The sequence below is a fragment of the Kogia breviceps genome, chromosome 14 (genome assembly GCF_026419965.1).
Source record: "Kogia breviceps isolate mKogBre1 chromosome 14, mKogBre1 haplotype 1, whole genome shotgun sequence".
Classification (NCBI taxonomy): Eukaryota; Metazoa; Chordata; class Mammalia; order Artiodactyla; family Physeteridae; genus Kogia; species Kogia breviceps.
In genome coordinates, this window is record NC_081323.1 from 64,724,761 (window position 1) to 64,748,779 (window position 24,019).

At 36.4% G+C, this 24,019-nt stretch overlaps 1 protein-coding gene across 14 annotated transcripts in view; it reads left to right on the top strand.

The window, feature by feature from the left end:
- MRTFB (myocardin related transcription factor B) overlaps positions 1-24,019 on the top strand; it is a 280,358-nt gene that overhangs the window by 138,343 nt on the left and 117,996 nt on the right. For all 14 annotated transcript variants that reach the window (XM_067013395.1, XM_067013399.1, XM_067013396.1 and 11 more), the window contains one exon: positions 17,483-17,699. In XM_067013395.1, the coding sequence (XP_066869496.1) occupies positions 17,546-17,699 (154 nt within the window). In that variant the 5' untranslated portion in view covers positions 17,483-17,545. The remainder of the gene's footprint in view (positions 1-17,482; positions 17,700-24,019) is intronic.

Here is a 24,019-nt window from a genome sequence, read left to right on the forward strand (position 1 = left end):
TTTGATCAATTTCTGGAGTTTTGAAAAGGTTGTTTCTGGCAATTTTGTCTTGTTTTATCATTGCCGTTAGAGACAGGATTTGCTGAGTTCTTTTCTCTGCCATTCTAGAAGTCCCACCTACAGTTTCATTTTGAACATGTAAATTCCCAGATGGTAAATTGCTAGGTCAAAGAGTTAGTGCATTTGTAATTTTAATAGATGTTGACAAATTTTTATCCGTAAAGGTTGTACCATTTTATATTCCTCTAATTTACGAGGTAAGGCCCAGTCTTGCCAATATGTGTTATTAAACTTTCAGAATTTTGCCAATCTAAATGAAATCGGTTTCTCGTGGTAGTTTTAACATTTCTTTCTTCGTGAGGAGGGTTGGGCATCTTGTCATATTTTAAAAGAACATTCCTTTTCTCTGAGCTTTATTCATATCCTTTGCTCATTTAAAAATCTCGATTATCGATCTTTTCCTTTTCTGTTTGTAGGAGCTTATTTCTGTGTATTGTAAGTTGCAAATACAGACTTCCTGTTAAGTCACTTTTCATCTTGTTTATGGTTTTCTTGGCATGTAGAAGTTTATATGAATATACATATAAATACAGATGCATATATGATTATATAATTTATCCATCTTTTTTTTAATGGCTTCAGGAGTTGGAGTGATGGAAAGGTTTTCCCCACTCCAAGGCTATGGAGGACTTCCCTTATTTTCTTCTATAACCTTTTTCGTCTCATATTTTAACCTTTAAATCTCTGATTCATGAGCCATTTATCCTGCTGAACTATGTTATGTTTGGTTCTAACTTTTTTTCCTCAAAATGGCTACTCAGTTATCCCAGTACCTTTCTTCAAAAAGTCCATGTTTTTAACTCTAATTTGCAATTCCAACTTTATTATATACTAAATTTCTATGCATATATGTATCTAATTTTTAGACATTCTCTTCTATATCATTTGTCCTCCTGTCTCTCACTTCGTGTACTAATATCATACTGTTTTAATCATTGAGGCGTTGTAATATATTTTAATATATGCTAGGTCTAGTAGCAGTCTCTCCTCTTTTTCATTGGTTTCCCAGACAACTTCTGCTTGTTTTGTTTTGGTTTTTTCTTTTCCATAAGGGCTTTAGAATTAACTTGTCTAGGTTCCCCACCCCACTTCCAAAGGAAAAATAATCTTTTTTGTATTTTTATTTCAATCATTTAAATTTTATAAGTTGAATTAGGCAGAACAGACATCTTTATGATGCTGAGTCTTCCTATCCAATAATATAATACACTCTAGTTCTTCAAGTCTTCTCTGGAGTTCTTCAGTCATGTTTTAACATTTTCCTTATAAAGATTTTATACATTCTCAGTTACATTTATTTCTAGATATTTTATCTTTTTGTAGCTATTGTTAATGGCTTTTTTTCTTCCACTACATCTTCTATAAACGGTTATTTGTGTAAAAGATCATAAGTGAGTGAAGCAATGGGCTGTATATAAGAACTACTTTAATAGAGATAAATGTGAGGCCCTGACCTTGGATCAAAACAAACAAAAAATCAGTTCAACAGGAAGAGGATGAGGAGCATTGTGATTGGAGAAACCATTATAACAGTAGCTACTTGTGTGCTTACGTTTAATCTTTGTCATAATCCCATGAGTTGGGTACTGTGACCCCAATTTATAAATGAAGAATTAAGCTTTATTGAGGTTATACACTTTACTGAAGGTCATATAGCTTCTTAGTGATAGTGCTGAATTTTGTCTCCATATTTGTCTAACTCCAAAACCTTAACTCTTAACTGATATCCTGTACTATACCATTTCCTGTGGAAAAGGATTTTATTCAAAGTTTATACATATGAACTCACACCAAATTAATAAAAGCCTCTCCAGTGAGTGACATAGTCTTCCTACATTTCTCAACAGTTCATGTATGCCGTCATTGGAGGACTGGATATAGTTCTGGGTCTCATAATTAAGAAAATGTAGATAAACTGTCTTTTAACTAATTCAGGCTAGTATGACCAGAATTGTGAAAAGTGAAACCATGGTTTAAAATAAAATTGTCAAATGATTTAATAAGCTCACAGAAGACTGAGAATCAACTATGATTTTTTTTTTAGTATTTCCAGTATTGAAAAATTAATTGGACTTAGTCTTCATGATCCCAGGTGTAGACTCTGGGATTAAGGAGTACATGTTGCCTAGAGTAAATATTCCAGTTACTATTGTTGTGTAGCACATCACCCCAAAACTTAGTGGCTGAAACCAACAACAATTACTTATTATCTTCTCTGACCTCTGTGGATCAGGGAGGGATTTGAGGAGGGATCAGCTGGGCAGTTCTGGCTTGGTCTCTGTTCTGGTTGCAGTCAGACCGTGGATGAAACTGCAACAGCAAAGGAAGGTGGCTAAAGTAGCTGGTGATTGGCTGGGCATCTCTGTCTGTCTCTTCACTTCAGCTTAGTCATGGGCTAGTTTTGGTTTCCTCACCGTATAGCAGCCTCAGGGCAGTCAGATGGCTTACGTGGCATCTCAGCAGCTCCAAAGATGAATATTCCAAGAGACCTAGGCAGACCTATTGTGACCTAATCTTAAGTCATGTAACATCCCTTGCCCTGTAGCACAGACTAGCACAAATTCAAGCAGAGGCAGCTTAGTCCCCACCTTTTGATGAGGAAGAAGAATGCCGAAGTCACATTGTTAGTGTCATGTCTTCTTTTTGAAACTACAACCCACTGCAGTGATGGTTTCCTTTCAGTGTGGGGAAGGGCATTGAGGTAGAATTCTCTGAGATGAAAAGGACTGCCTGTGGAGGAATGAGACATTTTCATCATTGGGTACGTTCAGAAGGCGGCGAGGTGTGCACAGGGTATGGTGGTTCTGATATCTGAAGTGATTTTCGTCCTCTTAGACTCCGGTATTGTAGAAATGCTTCTGGGAACGTTTAAGCTTAACTAGTTTGAACATAATAATAAGTGCTTTTTGAAATTTATGAATACCACACATTGTAAGGATAATGTGGATACTGTGCATTAAGATGTATATTATATCACTTTGTGAAAAGTTTGGAACTTTAAGAATATCTTTTCCAAAAAACTGAAATCAATAACCTAACTCGCCACCTTAACAAAACTAGAAAAGAAGAACAAACTAAACCCAAGGCAAGCAGAAGGAAGGAAATAATAAAGATTAGAGCAGAACTAAATAATAAAGAAAATAGAGACCATCAATGACACCAAAAGTAGGTTTTTTGAATAGATCAAAAAAAAGGGGACAAAGCTTTAGTTAGACTACGAAAAAAAGAGAGAAGATTCAAATTACCAAAATCAGGAATGAAAGTGGGGACATTACTACAAATGTTACAGAAGTAAAAAGAATTCTAAGGGGATACTATGAACAGTTGCATGTCAACAAATTAGACAACCCAGATGAAATGGACCAATTTCTAGAAAGATGCAAACTACCAAAACTGACTCAAGAAGAATAAGAAAATCTGAAGTAGACGTATAGCAAAGAAATTGAATGAGTAATCATACAACTTCCCAAAAAGAAAAGCCCAGAACCAGATGGCTCCACCAATTTAAAGAAGAATTAACTCCAATTCTTTGTAAACGCCTCCAAAAAATAGAAGACAGGGAAATATTTAACTCATTCTTTGAGGCCAGTATTACACTGCTACCAAAACCAGTTAAAGACAGCACATGAAAAGAAAATTAGACTATATCCCTTGTAAATATAATGTAAAAATCTTCAACAAAACACTAGCAACCCAAATCCAGCAGTTTATAAAAAGGATTATATACCATGGCCAAGTGGGGTTTATCACAAGAATGCAAAATTGATTTAACATCTAAAAATCAATTAATGTAATACACTATATAGCAGAATAAAGAAGGGGGAAACCCACAATTATCTCAATGAATACAGAAAAAAAATTTGACAAAATCCAACACCCTTTTGTGATAAAAACACCCAAAACATTAGGAATAAAAGAGAACTTTCCCAGCCTCATAAAGGGCATCTGTGAAACACCTACAGCTAGCATCATACTAATGGTGAAAGACTGAAAGTTTTCCTACTTGGATTAGAAACAAGAAAGGATATCTACTCTAGCCACTTCTATTCAACATTGTACAGAGTGTCTAGCCAGAGGAGTAATGCAAGAAAAGAAATAAAAGTCATCCAGATTAGAAAGGAAGTAAAACTATTTAAATGAAATGTCTAGAATAAGCAAATACATAGAGACAAGAAAGTAGGTTAGTGATACCAAGGGCTGTGGGGGGGGGGTAGTCACTTCCTGGCTGGGAAGTGACTATTAATGGGGGTGGGATTTCCTTTAGATATGATGAAATGTTCTGGAATTAGATAGTGATGGTTGCATACCTTGGGACCTTACTAAAAATCACTGAATTGTACACATTAAAATGGTGAATTTTATAGTATGTGAATTATATCTCAATTAACAACAACAAAAAACACTTATCCACAACTGTTGTTTCACAGCTGATTGAAATTGCTGTTTTATGATGTATGCTAAAGTGCGTTTAATGGAGAGAAGAACTCACAAGTATTTTGAAAGGACTGTGATACACTGAGAATAGATTATTTTGTATTCAACTAACGGCATTAGAAACTTAGGTATAATTGTACTATCTGCTAGAGTACTGTTATAAAACTCTGAATATTAACATTTATTTGGTATGTACTCTGAAATGTTGTCTCAGAGTACAATATTAACGCATTTTGCATGAAGTTAGACAGTAATGAAATAATATCTATGAAGTAATTTGTATTAACAGACTCCAGAAAACTTAAAAAGATCAAGTTTCCAATTTGAAGTGCCCTTGGCATCAACATCAATTTTAAAATGTTTCAGGGTGGAACCTGTCTTATCCATCCTAAACTTGTTCGGCTTGCGGGACTACCAGCCTTCTCCAACCCCTTTGTCCCAGGACACGCTGAATGGGTGTGACAAGGAGGTGACACTGAAGTCTGGTGGTGCATTTCTGCTCTCACTAAGTTATGTGCTAACCAAAAGTCAGCTGTGTTTATTCCTAAATATGTGTTTATTCCAGTAGTAGTAGTAATCATAATTACGCAGTTTAACTAAATATTATGTAAACTGATAAACTATGAATGCAGAAATGTTAAGTGTCTGGGACCACAAAGCCGTGTTACATAATACTATTGAATTGGGTGTGGGCGAGAAACTAAAATTGGGTTCAGAATTGTAAAAATATAGACACGCTATGCTCAAAATCCTTTAAATTTTTGTTCTACTTTAAAGAAATGGAAACTAGGAGTCATAGTTAGTGGTGGTTTATGCCAGAGAGCTGACACATCTGCAGAGAGATGGCCTTGACCCTGTGTTGGAATACTGGCAAACACATGGACATTTCTGCGTTCTAACTTAAAAGAAAATATCTTAAGATTTATGTGTATCAGTTGTAATGACTTTATTAACTGAGTTTTTCAGTTTACCAACTTACTATCTGGTGTGGTTGTCTCAGACAAGAGGGTTTCTCTTCTGATTAATTAGGAACCAAAGAACTAGCTTATAAGTTAGGGGGACTCGTACAGAGGAGGACTCATGGTCCCAGCTCTGCTACTTAACTAGTCAAGATAGCTTGGACAAGTAAATTAAACTTCATCTTTCTTCATGTATTTTACAATAGTTTGTTTAATATCTTTGTCTAAATTTAAATTCAAATTTACTGATTTCTAATCTCAAGAAGTGTAAAGAGCTAGAAAACAGCAAGAAGAGACTGCCCTCCTTTTAGTGGCCCTTTCTCTTCCCCTTTCTTTCTGTTTTTCTCTTTCCTTCTTCCCTTCCTCCTTTTCCCTTCTACCTCCTCTCCCTGCCTTAGAGAACTCAGAAATAGGAGTACAGTATATTTTTTATCTGTTAAGTAAAATATTTGTTTAATCTGTTTATAAATATTTACTTCTTAGCATTTAGATCAAAGGCTAATTTATGGTTCAACAAAACTAGAGTTTGTTTTTAACCCAGTATTTGATAAATATGGAAATCATCTCAGCTTACTTAAAATTAATCCTCCAATCAATTCTCATTCTCTAAGAATCACTCATTTTGAATAAACTTGGAAAATGCAGTTGTTCAAGCTAAAAAGACTTGGGTTTTGGGTGTTTTACTTGGGGAACAAATAAAATTTTCTAGTTCTTTGTCTTTTTAGATAGTTATTTAAAAGCCACATGTGTTTTAAACTTTTGCTAATTCAAATTTTTATTTATAGATGGATTACAATGAGTATTTCAGAAACATTCTTTACGTAAATGTTAGTTACAGTACTTCAGAATGTCTCACTGTGGAGAGTGTTAGGTATGCATTTTGCTCCATGTTACATTCGTTTGAAACATGTCTGCAGTAAGCAAGTTAAAAAAAAATAAATCATCACATTGGCATATTTAGAGCTATCACAGCCACTTCAAGCACAGAAGAGCAGTTATATAACTTCTTCTATGTAATGTATTGTCAGTGTTCTGTATATTTATAGTACATTTCGGCTATGTATTTAATGGCTACACATAAAAATCCAACTGCTACAAATAAAAACCCTGCTTAGAAGTTGTTTATTTGAAAGAATTATAACCTGATGTCAAAAATGTGTCCTGTTTATGTGCAGTACATCTACAATTTTAGATTTCATCTTCTTCCAATCTGGAGTTTAATTCCAGCTACACCTTGAGTGTTTGTTTGCTCAGGGGGAACAGTAAGAGGAGAGTGTTTTCTTCATCTGCCCGGAAGCAGATGTGTGCTGCTAGTTCCTTTTCAGCACTGATACGTCGTAACTGCCTGATGGACAGGGTCTTTACACGGAGGTGTGACTGACCTGGCTGTGGGCCCCCAGTGCGTGTGTGAAGAGTCACACGCCCAGGGAGCCTTCCACAGCTGCCTCCCCCCTCCGCACCGCTTCTTCCCACCCCAATAACATCTGTCCCTCCCAGTCATTTGCTCCAACTCACTTGAGCTTTGGCACATAAATGTATTATTTTAGAAGGACTATGGGCTCTGAAGTTGGAATCCTGGCTTTCTCGCTAATCTCTCACTTTTGTTTAATCTTTCCTAGCCTTGATTTTCTCATCTGTAAAATGAGAGTAATACCTGCCCACAGGGAGGTCATTAGGGCAAAGGTAAGGAAAGCATAGAGTAAACAGTGCCCAACTGAGTACATAGAAATGTAGTAAATATTCTTCCCTTTTCTTCTTTTCATTTGTCATTTCCATTTTTCTGAATTAGGAAACCAGATCCCCGAGAGGCTAAGTGATTTGCTTCAAACCAAATAGCTGTCCCGTCAGCCACAGCCTTTCTCAGAGCTCGCTCTGAGGGCCTGTAGTCTCTCACAGTGAACACTCACTCATCTTCGCCACTGCTCATCCCTGCCAGCCTGCCAGCTTTTCCAGCTGCCCAAGTCAGCCACCTTCAATTCTTTATTCTCCTTTACCTTTCAACTGAGCCAGTCATTAAGCCTTGAAATGCTGTCTTTGAATTTATTCCCCTTTCCGCATTTCCACTATCTTAACGTGGTCTGTCAGCTTTTCAGCATGAGAGTTAAAAATGGCATTGGCCAAAAAGTTCGTTCGGTTTCTTTTTCCGTTAAGATGGCTCTAGTAGCGCTTAGTTGTCTTTAACTTCATTTGAAACAATTTTGTTAGATTGTATGTGACAGCTGTCATATCAGCGTGCATTTAAAAACAACTTATCAGGGCTTCCCTGATGGCGCAGCGGTTGAGAGTCCGCCTGCCGATGCAGGGGACATGGGTTCGTGCCCCGGTCCGGGAAGATCCCACATGCGTGAGCTATGGCCGCTGAGCCTGCGCGTCTGGAGCCTGTGCTCTGCAGCGGGAGAGGCCACAGCAGTGAGGGGCCCGCGTACCGCAAAAAAAAAAAAAAAAAAAAAATCAAAATTGTTTTTTGTGTAGCCATTTTAATAATAAAGATGGAAGAAAAACAACGGTTTCGGCATATTATGCTTTATTATTTCAAGAAGGGTAAAAATGCAGCTGAAACGAAAAAAAAGATTTGTGCAGTGTATGGAGAAGGTACTGTGACTGATCGAACATGTCAAAGGTGGTTTGCGAAGTTTTGTGCTGAAGATTTCTCGCTGGACAATACTCCATGGCCGAGTAGACCAGTTGAATTTGATAGCGATCAAATTGAGTCATTAATTGAGAACAATCAATATTATACCACATGGGAGATAGCCGACATACTGAAAATACCCAAATCAGGCGTTGAAAATTATTTGCACCAGCTTGGTTATGTGAATCGCTTTGATGTTTGGATTCCACATAAGTTAGCGAAAAAAACCTTTACTTTATTTCGGCATGCAATTAATTCTCTGCTGAAACGTAATGAAAACGTTCCGTTTTTAAAACAAATTGTGACGGGTGATGAAAAGTGGATACTGTACAACAATTTGGAACGGAAGAGATCGTGGGGCAAGCGAAATGAACCACCACCACCCACACCAAAGGCTGGTCTTCATCCAAAGAAGCTGATGTTGTGTATAGTGGGGTTGGAAGGGAGCCCTCTATTATGAGCTCCTTCCGGAAAACCAAACGATTAATTCTAACAAGTGCTGCTCCCACTTAGACCAACTGAAAGCAGCACTCGACAAAAAGCGTCTGGAATTAGTCAACAGAAAACGCATAATCTTCCATCAGGATAATGTGAGACCGCATGTTTCTTTGATGAACAGGCAAAAACTGTTATAGCTTGGCTTGGAAGTTATGTTTCATCTGCCGTATTCACCAGACACTGCACCTTCGGACTTCCATTTATTTCGGTCTTTACAAAATTCTCTTAATGGAAAATATTGCAATTCCCTGGAAGACTGTAAAAGGCACCTGGAACAGTTCTTTGCTCAAAAAGATAAAAAGTTTTGGGAAGGTGGATTTACGAAGTTGAAAAATGGCCGAAGGTAGTGGAACAGAACAGTGAGTACGTTGTTCAATAAAGTTCTTGGTGAAAGTGAAAAATGTGTCTTTTATTTTTACTTAAAAACCAAAGGAACTTTTTAGTCAACCCAATAACATCTTGGACTAATCAGTAACCATATTTTATTTATTAACTTTTTTATTGAGGTATAGTTGATTTACAATATTAGTTTCAGGTGTACAACATAGTGATTCAAAATATTTATAGATTGTACTCCATTTACATTATTATAAAAATATTGGCCATATTCCCCGTGCTGTACAATATATCCTTCTAATTTATTTTATACAGAGTAGTTTGTACCTTTTAATCCCCTACCCCTATCTTGTCCCTCCCCCTTTTCCTTCTACCCACTTGTAACCTGTATCTGTGAGTCTATTTCAGTTCTGTTGTATTCACTTGTTTTGTTTTTTAGATTCCACATATAAGTGATAACATACAATATTTGTCTTTCTCTGTCTGACTTATTTCACTCAGCGTAATACCCTCCAGGTCCATCCATGTTATTGCAAATGGCATTATTTCATTCTTTTTTGTGGCTGAGTAGTATTCCATTGTGTATATACACTGCATCTTTATCCATTTGTCTGTTGATGGACCCTTAGGTTGCTTCCGTACCGTGGCTATTGTAAATAGTGCCGCTCTGAACCTTGCCGCTATGAAATAGTGCCACATGTATCTTTTCAAATAAGTGTTTTTGTTTTCTTCAGATATATACCCAGGAGTGGGATTGCTGGATCATATGGTAGCTCTGTTTTTAGTTTTTTGAGGAACCTCCATACTGTTTTTCCATAGTGGCTGCACCAATTTACATTCCTACCAACAGTGTAGGAGGGTTCCCTTTTCTCCATATCCTTGCCAACATTGGTTATTCAGCATGAGATTTTTATCAGTAACATACCTCTGCCAGAATGATCTTTCTAAAATACAAATCTGATCATATCACTGTTTCTTAACATTTCTTCACAATTGTGCTTTCACTCACTGCACCAGCCTTGTCTTCTGCTTCTCCATGTTATGCTCTCTCTACACTGGCCCCGTCAGACTTTTTGCTATTGGATGATAGCTGTTCATGCCACTGTACTTTTACTAATGAGAAAAACTTCTATGTCTCCAAAGTCCTTTTCATCCTGGGAGACTTTCCTAACTTACCCAAATATAATTAGACATTTAATTCTTTTGGTTTCCACAGCACTTTGTACCTACTTATATTCTGTTGTTTTCACACATGCTATAATGATTTGGTTCGGACCTCTCTTCTCACTCATTGGGCAAATGATTTATCCTCTCTATAAAATAAGGGGATTCCACTAGGTCAATGATTCTCAGCACTGGCTACACATTAGAATCACTCTTTTCAAGTAACTGTTATCAAAATCTATGGAGAGACTCTCCTTTACCCCTGCCCATTAGGAATTTTTTTTTTTAAGTTCTTCAGATGATTATCATATTGTGAGGAGGGTTGAGAAGCACCTACTAGGCATAGATTCTAAGATACCTTTCAGCTAAAATGTTCTGTTATTCTATGAACTTCCATAGTCTTTGAAAATGTAAGTGCATTCAAGTAATCAAAACAGGAATTAAATTAGAAAAAATAGGGGAACAAAAATACTTTTCATAATAATAATAGTTAATGAAAACAGTACATAGTAAAATAATATTTGTGTAGAAACATGTGCTTTTAGAACTCTGATTTTCTGGTTCCATCCTAATTGTTAAAGAGTGAATATGGACAAATTGGATGAAGTGTTCCTTTTTGTGATTTTTTTTTTCCCCCAGTTATAAAACTGGGAGGAGAATGTTACTTATACAAAAATATAAACAGACTTGATCCTGAATTCTTGATACCATTAAGAAATTTTATTTAGAACACAATACAGAAACGGCTGTATAATATTTAGAAAATATCTTTGCATATACAGTTGACAGGAGTTTTGTTCTTATCTTCATAAATAAATTTTGAGCTCTAACATTATATGTTTAATAAATTGCCACCAGGAGCTTTGAAGGGAGAATTGGTAGCATAAAATAATCAATTAAGGTTGATATCACTAATTTACCCAACCCAATGACAAAAAATTCTGTTTCTCAAAAGTGCGTTTGACGTAAAATTTTCATTTTGTTTTATCATGGGACTTAATAATAAATACTCTTCTAATGCAGAAATTATATTTTGTGTGTGGTCAGCTTTGTCTTTGAACTTCTTGATCCAAGTTTTATCTTGTTTGAATGTAAATAAATTTTTGCAGGCTGTTAGCCAGGTGTTTCCCTAATGTTTGTAATTCAGGGGAGCTTTAAGGGCAGGGACAACAGTTTTGCTGTTGCTAAAACATTTTTTGTTGAGTGTATTTGGATATTCTACCTGTCTGCATTTGGCTGATTATATATTAAACTTCTTAAGTTTGATATTGATATTCTTTGAACTCCTTTATTTTTTAGCATTTCTTTTATATAGCAATGATTATATACTACTTATTAATATTTCACACGAATTAGTCATTACGAGCAGTAAGGTACAGTGGAAAGAGATTTGGCTTTGGACTTTACTTGGTTCAAAACAAACGTTAGCACTGATTTGGGAACTACCTTAGCCCAGCATCTTTTTAGATATAAGATCATTATTGGTGTTATCTTGACTCCATTGAGAAAAAAAGATACGTGTGAATCAATAGATGGACAAATGAAAGTGTGATGCCTCTTGTTTTTTCCTGTGTTATTTTCTCTTTCTCTGGTGTAGTATCTGACAATGAAGTGGTTTGTTTTTTGAGAGCAGAAGCCATATCCCAGGTTGATCTTATACTAGTGTTGTGCTGTGCTTTGACCTAGCGTTGGATAAATGTTGGATTAGTTTCATTTGGAATGAAGTTATATTATTAGGACGTGTCAGATATTAACTCCATAGTCATTCATTCTGTCAGTTCTAGACTAATTAATATTTTATCACAGTTTGTATTATTAAAGCTGAATGATTGCTGATGAATTCATTCTAATGCCATTTCTTTAACATCTCAATTAGAGACTGTTGGACAGAAAGTGTTTCTTTATGTTTGATGTTGAATTTCAATTTCAAAACAAAATTATCAAGCATTTAAGTAGATATTAGATGACAGCTTGCAAATTTGGTAGTAGAATTTCAGAATAGAAAGAGTCTGTACTCTGTTAAAAATGTTCATGAATATTAAGTTAAAAATTTTGAAGACTTTCTTTTGCTACATTTTGTAAAGATTTTCTTAGCTTATAATGTTCTTAATTTGGAGGGATGTGTGGGAGTTTGAGGTGAGCATAATGTCAAGGAATAATAGGTTGAAAAAAATTCTTCAATATGAAATGCAGATAATAGTGCATGAAAATATTTTTAAATTGTATGCCTAAAGGATCATCCAAATCATTAGCGCTAATGTTCAGAGTTTGTACATCTTGCCATTAAAAGGGCACTATGGTACTTGTATCTTGGAATTAATTTGCTATTAACAGATTTTATTTTATATGAATAAATAATTTGAAATGAAAATTCATAATTTTGAAAAAATCTAGGAGTCATATTTTAATATTTCATAGCAAAATAAGTCATTTTACATGCAAATTCACCTACCTAACACATCCCTTTGAGGTCTACTTTGGTTGATGTTAATGTAGTCATTCCAGCCTTGCTGGGCATCTTGTTATGTGACCTGTCTTTTTCTATCTGTTTACTTCCATCCTATTTATGTCTTCATATTTGAAGCATATCACTTATAGACATACATTTTTAGACTTTGAAAAATCCATTCTGTCAATCTTTCTTTTAATCATAATGTTTAGTCCATTTACATTTAATATCATTATTGATAAGTTTGGATTTAGGTCTACTATTTTACTGTTTGCTTTTGTTTGTCCCATCTCTTTTTTGTTTCTCTGTTCCTTCTTTTTAAGTTGAATGAGTATTTTTAGAATTCCTTTTTAATACCCCTATTGTTCTGTTATTTTTGCTTTAGTAAAAGGAGTTGGGAACCTGTCCTGCATGTGCATAGTTTAGGGGTCAGCCAGAGACTTGGGCAGAGTTTATACACAGAATTTAGAGTCTCCTCCTTTGTGGTTCTCTCCTTTCTGGGAACTATATAAAGAGTCAATAAATAGATCCACATATACATTGTCAACTGGCTTGCAACAGAGGTGCAAAGACAATTTAGTGGAGAAAAGATAACCTTTTCAACAAATGGTGCTGGAACAATCAGATATCTTTATGCAAAAAAACCCAGAAAACTTTGATTTGTATCTCGCAGCAGATACAAAAATTAACTCAAAGTGGATCATAGACTTAATTGTAAAACATTAAACTATAAAATATCTAAAAAAAAACATAGGAGATCATCTCTGTGACCTTGGGTTAATCAAAGGTTTCTTAGCTACAATACTAAAAGCATGATCCATAAAAGAAAAAATTGGACTTCCTCAAATTAAAAACATCTGCTCTTTACAAAACACTATTAAGAACACAAAAAGGTAAGCTATAGACTGGGAGAAAATCCAGGCATACCTCAAAGATAATTGCAGGTTTGGTTCCAGACCACTGCAGTAAGGCAAATTTCACAATAAAGCAAGTCACACAAATTTTGGGGTTTCCCAGGGCATATAAAGGTGATGTTTACACCGTACTATAGTCCATTACGTGTGCAATAGCATTATGCCTAAAAAACAATTTATGTATCTTAATTAAAAATACTGCTAAAAAATGCTAACCATCATCTGAGTCTTCAGTGAGTTGTAATCTTTTTGCTGGTGGAGGGTCTTGCCTCAGTGTTCATGGCTGCTGACTGATCAGGATGGGGGGGGGCTGTGCCAATTTCTTAAAATAAGACAACAGTGAAGTTTGCTGCATCAAATGACTTCCTTTCATGAACAATTTATAGCACGCATTGCTGTTTGATAACATTTTACTCAGGAAAACTTTCAAAATTGGATTCAGTCCTCTCAAATCCTGCCACTACTTTACCAACTAAGTTTATGTAAATAAAGTAAATTTTTTGTTGTCATTTCAACAATTTTCACAACATCGTCACCAGGATTTAATTCCATCTCAAGAAACCATTCAAAAGAAGCAAGTCCTTTATCATGAGATTGCAGCAATTCAGTCACATCTTCAGGCTCCACTTCCAATTCTAGTTCTCTTGCTCTTTGCACCACATCTGCAGTTACTTCTTCTGCTGAAGTCTTGAACCCCTCAAAGTCATCTATGAGTGTTGGAATCAACTTCTTACACATTCCTTTTAATGTTGATACTTTGACTTCTCATGAATCGCAAATGTTCTTAATGGCATCTAGAATGGTGAATCCTTTCCAGGAGGTTTTCGATTTACTTTTTGTCCAGATCCATTGAAAGAATCACTATGTATGGCAGCTATAGACTTACAAAATGTTATTTCTTAAATAGTGAGGCTTGAAAGTTGAAATTACTTCTAGATCCATGGGCTGCAGAATGGCTGTTGTGTTAGCAGGCATGAAAACAACATGAATCTTATTGTAAATCTCCATGAGAGCTCTGAGGTGACCCAGGTACCCTGTCAATGAGCAGTAATATTTTGAAAGGAATCTTTTTCTGAGCAGTAGGTCTCAACAGTGGGCTTAAAATATTCAATAAACCATGTTATAAATAGATTACTATCATCTAGGCCTTTTTGTTCCATTTATAGGGCACAGGCAGAGTAGATGTAGCATCATTTTTAAGGGCCCTAAGATTATCAGAGTAGTGAATGAGCACTGGCTTCAACTTAAAGTCACCAGCTGCATTAGTCCCTAATAAGAGAGTCAGCCTGTCCTTTGAAGCTTTGAAGCTAGGAGTTTGACTTATTCTCTCTCGCTATGAAAGTCTCTAGCTATGAAAGTATCCTCCCAGTATAAGGCTGTTTTGTCTACACAGAAAATCTGTTATTCATTGTAGCCACTTTCATTAATTATCTTAGCTAGATCTTCTGGATAACATGCTACAGCTTCTACATCAGCACTTGCTGCTTCACCTTGCACTTTTATGTTGTGGAGATGGCTTCTTTCCATAAATCTCATGAACCAACCTCTGCTAGCATCAAACTTTTCTTCTGCAGCTTCCTTACCTCTCGTAGCCCTCATAGAATTGAAGAGAGTTAGGGCCTTGCTCTGGCTTAGTCTTTGGCTTAAAGAAATGTTGTGACTGGTTTGATCTTCTATCCAGACCACTAAAACTTTTTCCATATCAGCACTAAGGCTGTTTTGCTTTCTTATCATTCATGTGCTCACTGGAGTAGCGGTTTTAATTTCCTTCAAGAGCTTTTCCTTTGCTTTCACAACTAAGCTAACTTTGGCTAAGAGGCCTCACTTTCAGCCTGTCTCGGCTTTAGGCCTTCCTCACTAAGCTTGATCATATCTAGCTTTTGATTTAAAGTGAGAGACGTGTGACTCTTCCTTTCACTTGTAGGGTTAGGAGCCATTGTAGGGTTATTAATTGGCCTAATTTCTATATTGTTCTGTCCTAGGGAATAGGGAGGCCCAAGGAGAAGGAGGAGACAGGCAATGGCCCGGTTGGTGGAGCAGTGAGAACACACAGCATATATCAGTGAAGTTGGTTATCTTATATGGGCGTGGTTTATGGCACCCCCAAACAGTTACAATAGTAACATCAAAGATCACTGATCATAGATCACCATAACAAATTTAATAATGATGAAAAAGTTTGAAGTGTTTCAAGAATTATGCAGAGCCAAGAAATGAGCATATGTTATTGGAAAAATGGTGCCAATAGCCTTGAACAATGCAGGGTTGCCACAAACCTTCAATTTTTTAAAAATGCAGTATCTGAAAAAAAAAAAAAAAAAAAATGCAGTATCTGCAAAGTGCAATAAAGTGAAGCACAATAAAACAAGGTATGCCTGTGTTTACAAGTCACATATCTGATAAAGAACGTTTGTCCAGAATATGTAAGGAACTCTCGAAACAATAATAAGAATATAAACCACCTATTTAAAAAAATCAACAAAATATTTGATCAGATATCAACCGAAGAAGATATACAAATGGCAAATAAGCACATTAAAACATGCTCAACATCGTTAGGGAAATGCAAATTAAAACCATGAGATATCGGGACTTCCCTGGTGGTGCAGTGGTTGGGAATCCTCCTGCCAGTGCAGGGGACACAGGTTTGAGCCCTGGTCCAGGAAGATCCCACATGCTGCAGAGCAGCTAAGCCCGTGTGCCACAACTACTGAGCCTGCATGCCATAACTACTGAAGCCTGCACGCCTAGAGCCCATGCTCCACAACAAAGAGAAGCCACTGCGATGAGAGGCCAGCACACTGCAACGAGGAGTAGCCCCTGCTCGCCACAACTAGAGAAAACCTGTGCACAGCAACGAGGACCCAATGCAGCCCCAAATAAATACATACATACATACATAAAACCATGAGATATCACTACACACCCATTAAAATAACTAAAATTTTAAAAATTGACCATAATCAAGTGTTGGCAAGGATGTAGAACAAGTAGAATTCTCATTCACTGCTGGTAGGAAAGCACAAGGGCACAGCCATTTTAGAGGATAGTTTGTTAGTTTCTTTAAAATGTATGCATGCAGCTGCCAAACAATCCAACCACTTCACTCCTAGGTATTTACCCAAGAGAAGTGGAAGCATATATACATATAAATACTCATACAAGAATGTTCATAGCATCTTTATTTGTAATAGTCAAAAGCTGAAAACAACTCAAATGTCCACCAGTAGGTGAGTGGATAAACACACTGTGATGTGGGATGCTGCTAAGCAGGTAGCCTATCAGATGCTTTGCCGTCGCATAATACAGACCACCATCCTTTTAGCTTTCAGCTTTCCATAACAGTTTTCTTATTGCCCACTGCTCATCCCCACATAAGCCAGTGTCACATATTTAGGGTTTTTATTGTGTCTTTGGTACTTCTGTTACCAATTTCTATATCAGTCAGAATGGGCCAGGTTATGCTGTGATAGTAAACAACCCCAAATTTCAGTGGCTTAAAATAAAGTTTTGTCTCTTTGTTGTGAACTGTATGTCCATTGTGGGTTGGCTGAAAGTTTTGTTCTCTGTTCTCACTCTGAGACCGAGGCTGGCAGAGGATTCATTACCTGAAACATTGCTGGTTGCTGGGAATGTTGACTTCATGTAAAGTTGTTTGATTTGTAGGAGTTGAGATAGATTTTTCAAACCAGACTGCTTTTTTATTTTCATCAGCATTAGTTGACTTTTGTGTCATTTTAAGATGCATTAAAATTTTTAAGTAATGACACCGATAACTATAACTGTCTTTGATCCATAGTATAAAAAATTATACAAAATACCTTTCAACTTTTATTTATCTAGTAAGCACTTTTTTAGATGGGAGGTATATTCCTGTGTGTTAGACAAGGAACCTGAATGCAGAGAGGGTAAATGAATGGCAGTTGCCACATAGCAGTGAAACTGAACTAGAACCCAGGGTTCCCATTTTAATACTTTCGTGCAGATCAGAGAAAAATAAAAGTACCATCTATTTACACATTCTTTATTTTGACAGTCTCTTCAACAGGCCACATTTAAGAGGCGTCTCGTACCCTCTGCTGCCGGTGGCCGGGACACAATGGATCACACAGGGGCACTGGACACCGAGGATGAGTTGGGACCTTTAGCCCATCTCGCTCCAAGTCCTCAAAGTGAAGCCGTTGCCCACGAATTCCAGGAACTCTCCTTGCAGTCCAGTCAGCACCTGCCCCCTCTGAACGAAAGGAAGAATGGTGAGTTCAGCGTGTGTGGTGGGAGCTTACCTCTTTGTGAGCTAAACGTATCCCTCTTTGGAAGTAATTTTTTGGTCCATTCCATTGGGCAGCCTGTCACAAAGGAGAGAACCTCAGGGGGTGCTGGCTGGTTTTGAGGAACAGGCAGAGTTTCACTTTCTATCCAATGCTTTCATTATTTCCCCATAAGTATCTCTGGTAGCAAAGTTATCTTTGGAAATAAGCTTTAGGTCCAACCATTTTAGCACAAGCAGAAGATTTCACGCTAGCATGGTACTGGAAAGCAGCTTCCTATGTTGACTCAGGGAAAATAGTTGGTGGATTTGACTAGATTCTCCTGCCATGTTCCCCATCTCTGATGGGTTGCACCTTAATTTCAGAATTGGCAAAATTTGAGCTATCTTAATGATCACTAAGAAAGCAAGAATTTCTTGTTTGAGTATTTTTTGTATTAATGAGTATAGGATATGGCCATATTCTCAGTCTTCGGCTGGCTCATACTTGTATACAAAATGAATATCTTCTGTTCATTTGTTATGTATTTAGGAAATTCTCCTGATTAATCAGAAGCATCCCAGAGTCTCCAGAAAACACAGTACTGTCAGTTTTTAACAAAAATGAGTAGAGATAGATGATATACGTCTATTTTTAATACTTAAAACATAAAAACTAACAAAGTATTAAAACTTACAAACACACCAAGCATACATATTACAGGGAAAGAATTAAGAATTTCAACTGGATTTGCCATGCTTTCCACAGTTCTGATGAGTCTTACAATCCCAAATGTGTTTTTTAAATTTCAGTTTTAAAAGACAGAAGAAATAAAACTTTCCCTGTAGAGCACTTCCTTACGTATCTTGTTACTTATCTTCTGGGTTCTAAGTGGTTCCTGATCCTTTTCAAATAATGGCCTTATCTTATTCAGGAAAATGGATTGAAGACTTAGGCTGCTCTTCTCAGTTCTTCAGTGCATGTCTTTGGGGTGTACTTGTTCTCCCTTCCAACAAGATATATCATACTTGTGTCTGATGCTTGTTGGGCACAACCCTTGTCCAGTGTGATTGGTATAAAGCAACATCTTGTTCGGAGCTGTCAAAACCTTCAGGAGGCTGTGGTTGGCTGGTGATGGCTTTAGAACCTTCCATCAGTTAGGAGCCTAGCTTTATCTTAGGCAGTGGCTGAGAGAGTATAACCACATTAACTGAAACATGACTAAACTGGTCAGATTTACACAGTATACTTGGACCAGTATAATATTCAAATTATTTCCCTCAAAAAAAAAAGAAAGACCAAAGTAAGAGTTGAACTGGTATAAAATTGCAGTAATATACAGTTGCTCAAGAAAATGGTCATACACAGAGAAGGGACATGTAAGGGGAAAGCGTATGCTTTGTGGGAATTTTACTTGATGTAGCTTGCCGCATTCTCTTGCAAGAATGTTCTTTTGAATATGTATGCCTGAACATAAGGTAAGCCCAAATATGAGGGAGTCTTCCCCTTATAAACTTTTAGAGGGAGGTAGATGAATGGTAAACATTAGAATTTATTAATTTAGTTACGTGTATGTAATTAAAACCACATATTACGAAGCAGTGCAATAAAAGGATTGCTTTATCCACACTCATATTTCATAAAATTATCTTGCCCAAACTCTGCCTGTGTATCTGTGTTGTGTTTTTATCATCAGTAGAAAACCTCTGCATCATCCATCTAGCACTAAAATCCAGGGCGTATCTTCATTTCTGTCTCTCTTGTCTGAGTTACAGCAGTTTTTAGATGCATATGCACGATCTGACACTGAAGATTTTATGTCTAAACCACAAGTACCATTCACAGAACAGTGGGGCTGTTTTTGGTTTTTTCTGTGTCTTACGGTGTGGTAGTCATCATCACTCATGTTTGATTTGTGATTGGTCGTAACATTTTATGAGGCTGTAATTTCTGTTATAGAATTTAATCACCTTTGTAGGGGGTACAAATGGGTACACAGTGAAAAGTAGGTCACCCTCCCAGTCTTGTCCCTCAGCTACCCAGTTACTTCTCCAGAATTAACTACTCTTACTTGTGTCCTTTCTGAGAGAACAGTATTTGACTGCTTTTTAAGTTTAAGGTTTTTTTTGAATTTCTGGATTTTATTTAATTTATTTTTTTATACAGCAGGTTCTTATTAGTTATCTATTTTATACATATTAGTGTATATATGTCAATCCCAATCTCCCAATTCATCCCTCCTCCCTCGCTTTCCCCCCTTGGTGTCCATACGTTTGTTCTCTACATCTGTGTCTCTATTTCTGACCTGCAAACCAGTTCATCTGTACCATTTTTCTAGGTTCCATATATATGCATTAATATATGATATTTATTTTTCTCTTTCTGACTTGCTTCACTCTGTATGACAGTCTCTAGATCCATCCACGTCTCTACAAATGACCCAATTTTGTTCCTTTTTATGGCTGAGTAACATTCCATTGTATATATGTACCACATCTTCTTTATCCATTCATCTGTCGATGGGCATTTAGGTTGCTTCCATGACCTGGTTATTGTAAATAGTGCTGCAGTGAACATTGGGGTGCATGTGTCTTTTTGAATTATGGTTTTCTCTGGGTATATGCCCAGTAGTGGGATTGCTGGGTCATATGGTAATTCTGTTTTTAGTTTTTTAAGGAAATTCTATACTGTTAACCTTATGGGAGTTCCCTTTTATGTTATTTGTCATTTTTCCCTTGTTGCTTTCAATAATTTTTGTTTGTCTTTAACTTTTGTCAATTTGATTACTATGTGTCTTGGTGTGTTTCTCCTTGGATTTATCCCGCCTGGGACTCTCTGCACTTCCTGGACTTGGGTGGCTATTTCCTTTCCCATGTTAGGGAAATTTTTGACTCTAATCTCTTCAAATATTTTCTCGGGTCCCTTCTCTCTCTCTCTTCTCCTTCTGGGACCCCTATAATGCAAATGTTGTTGCGTTTACTGTTGTCCCAGAGGTCTTTTAGGCTGTCTTCATTTCTTTTCATTCTTTTTTCTTTATTCTGTTCCACAGCCATGAATTCCATCATTCTGTCTTCCAGGTCACTTATCCATTCTTCTGCCTCAGTTATTCTGCTATTGATTCCTTCTAGTGTATTTTTCATTTCACTTATTATATTGTTCATCTCTGTTTGTTTGTTCTTTAATTCTTCCAGGTGTTTGTTCTTTAATTCTTCTAGGTCTTTGTTAAACATTTCTTGCATCTTCTCGATCTTTGCCTCCATTCTATTTCCGAGGTCCTGGATCGTCTTCACTATCATTATTCTGAATTCTTTTTCTGGAAGGTTGCCTGTCTCCACTTCATTTAGTTGTCTTTCTGGGGTTTTATCTTGTTCCTTCATCTGGTGCAAAGTCCTCTGCCTTTTCATTTTGTCTGTCTTTTTGTGAAGTGGTTTTCCTTCCACAGGCTGCAGAATTGTAGTTCTTCTTGCTTCTGCTATCTGCCCTCTTGACTACTTTTTTAAAAGCAGTGTTTCAAAATCTTCTTTGTAACAACATCCAACACTTTTAATTTTAAGGTTACTATCTGGGAGTAATTAATGTGTTGGTTCTTTTCTTCCTCCCCCCCCCCTTGTTTCTATTAAGACATTTCTATAAACATCCTAAAACTAGCTTCAAGTAGGTTGATTTTTAAGCTAATGCGTTTTCCTCAAGTACTTTTTTGTTCAATATTAAGTAAACGAAAGAGCATCTCATGATACAAGATACTGTGTAAGGACTCAAATATGAGACAGTCTCCTCTTTTCTAATTAGTGACTTCAGGAAGTTAAAAACCTTACCTTATATTCAGGCATATTACACTTTAATTTCAGGCTTATGATATGTTAGCCTAATTTGCGTATACATTCCAAGGCGTAAATGGAATTGTACAGCTATCAGAAATCTAGGTTTTTGATGCAGGAATGTGAGCGGAGTAGAAAGAACCACATCAAGCCATCTATAGATGGAAGAACCATAACTTTCTTACCTTAGTGATTTTTTAATGTTTATTCTTCATCTTTTCAGGTCTTCTTAATGCCATGTTTAAATCATATCATGTACAAAAAGTAGATGTTAGCCTCAAAATTAATTAACACAAAGTACTGTTTAGATATTATGAAATAATTCAACATAGATAGTTTCTTGGTGATTATGTTTTATTGTTGTTGCTAAGCCTTTGAATTTCACATGTTAGAATTACTTTCTTTTGGGAAGGAAATGAAGATATTTTAATTTGGGATTGGTGTTTAGAAGGATTATATCACCAAATAGTTTATAATTAAACTTTACAAGGAAAATGAAGTTGATATTTAAGTACAGTAACAATTCTAGGATCTTCATTTATTTATGGTTAATACTTCTATTGGCAGTGGTAGTGGAGTGACAGAATATTCCCACTACTGGAGTAAATATGAAAGATGTTTAGTAAAGATAAGCTAGGGCTTTCCTTTTACCCCTGAACGTGGCCAAAATATTTCTATAGTTAGTGACACCTCAATAGTAAGGCAAGCATTTAGGCAATGGACTCTTCCCAGCAAGATAGTCCTTCATAAAGGAAAGTGGGGGTACTTTTACTAAATAATGTACCTTTACTAAAACAGTGCATACACAGGAAAATTGAGCTTTGTTTTGACATTTTATGCACGTAATAGATCCATTTTCATGCTTCCAACGTTAACATTTTCAGTATTAACACTGGGAATAAAAGGGAAATCAGTCAAAGGGAGAGTTAGTCCTTTTATTGTTTAAAAAGGAAAAGCTCAGGTGCTATAAGGTGAATATAACTTTATAAAAGCAGAGAAAGGCAAAGTAGATGGAAACAACATACCTGAAAGAGCTACAGCTCTTTGTGCCCATACTTAGATGAGACCATGAGGAAGAAACTTTTCATTCATGAGGTCATTTGCAAGACTGATAATTAAGTATGCTGGTTGGCGAACTTAAGCTTTTAGGTCATTGCCAGCATTATCACAGAGTAAGCCAATAAGTTGACATCGATTCTGTCTTTATGAAACAGTTCAGTATTTTAATACTTTTTTGCACATCTCTGAAGATGAGGCTCAGTCATGTTAACATGGCCATGGACATACCACAGGCTAGCTGTTAGTAGTATCATGTAGGTGGAAAATGAGTATCTGCCACCTCTTTCTTCCTGTATTAGCAGGCTTTTTGAAGCTATATGTATTATGAAATAGTCAGTGTGTTTTAGGCCTCCATAAAGAGGAGAGACTTGTTATTCATATTTTAAACTTTGGTATCATTGGTTACTGCATTTGTTAGGTTTTTGAGCTTATAGCCCCATCTTGAAAACTTTTTTAAAGATTTTCCATCTGTTAAATGGGTCACTGAACAGTTTTAGACTTCTCTTGTTCTGTTCCAGGTGACCACTTACTAGAGAGAAAATAATGTATTCCAAAGTTTGTTGCACACAAGGGAATCAAGGTGGCTCTTTGCATTGGATTCAGTACAGGTATTAATATATTGGCAAACAGTTAGATGAACTTTGCCTAGCCATGGAGCCCAGCCAAAGGAAACTGCTCGCCTTGTACCATAGAAAATAAATTGTATGTGTTTGCAGCTGGTCTTTTTTTGGGGTTTTACTTTGAAAACATTTACCCACACCTCATTAACCTGTTAGACTTACTGTCAGTCTAGGTGTTAGGAACAGTACAAAGGTGTTGAGCATTTGTCTTGAGTAAAACCCTGTTTCTTAGAATGTACACGAGCTAATATGGACTAATAGAGGTTGGTGAGGGAAAGAGAGGATAGTTCTGTTTTTCTCTGGAGCAAACAGCCAGACGTGAATTTCTCGTAGTGTCATAAATGGGAAGGAAATAAATAGATGCTAAATAGCCAAGACGTGGAACTGTGGGATTCTTGCTTTCCCTTTCTGTAACTGAACGTAATAGAAATGAATACTTTTATGTAAAATTGTCTTGTCATTGGCTTTATTATTAACGGGTTTGGGTTCTTGAATATTTAAAATAATTCTCAAGGATATTAATAAACATTCTGATACATTTAGACAGTTTCTTTTCCTGCTCTCAGGAGTTACTGAGGAGTACTTAGACTGAGAAGAGAAATATATACTCCTTGACTGTAATTTTCCTTAGTTTCTAATACATTTTTTAAATTAGGCTTTAGGACTTCTACTAAACATAATTAAAAGTTTAAAGTTAGCTATGAATTTCCTGGCAGCTGCAAATGAATTTCTTGATTAATTGTGCCAACTCTCATACTTTTTGTTTGTGACAGCCTCTTGAACCCTTCAAAATGAAAAGGAAGCTAAGCTATATAAGTAGCTTAAGGGT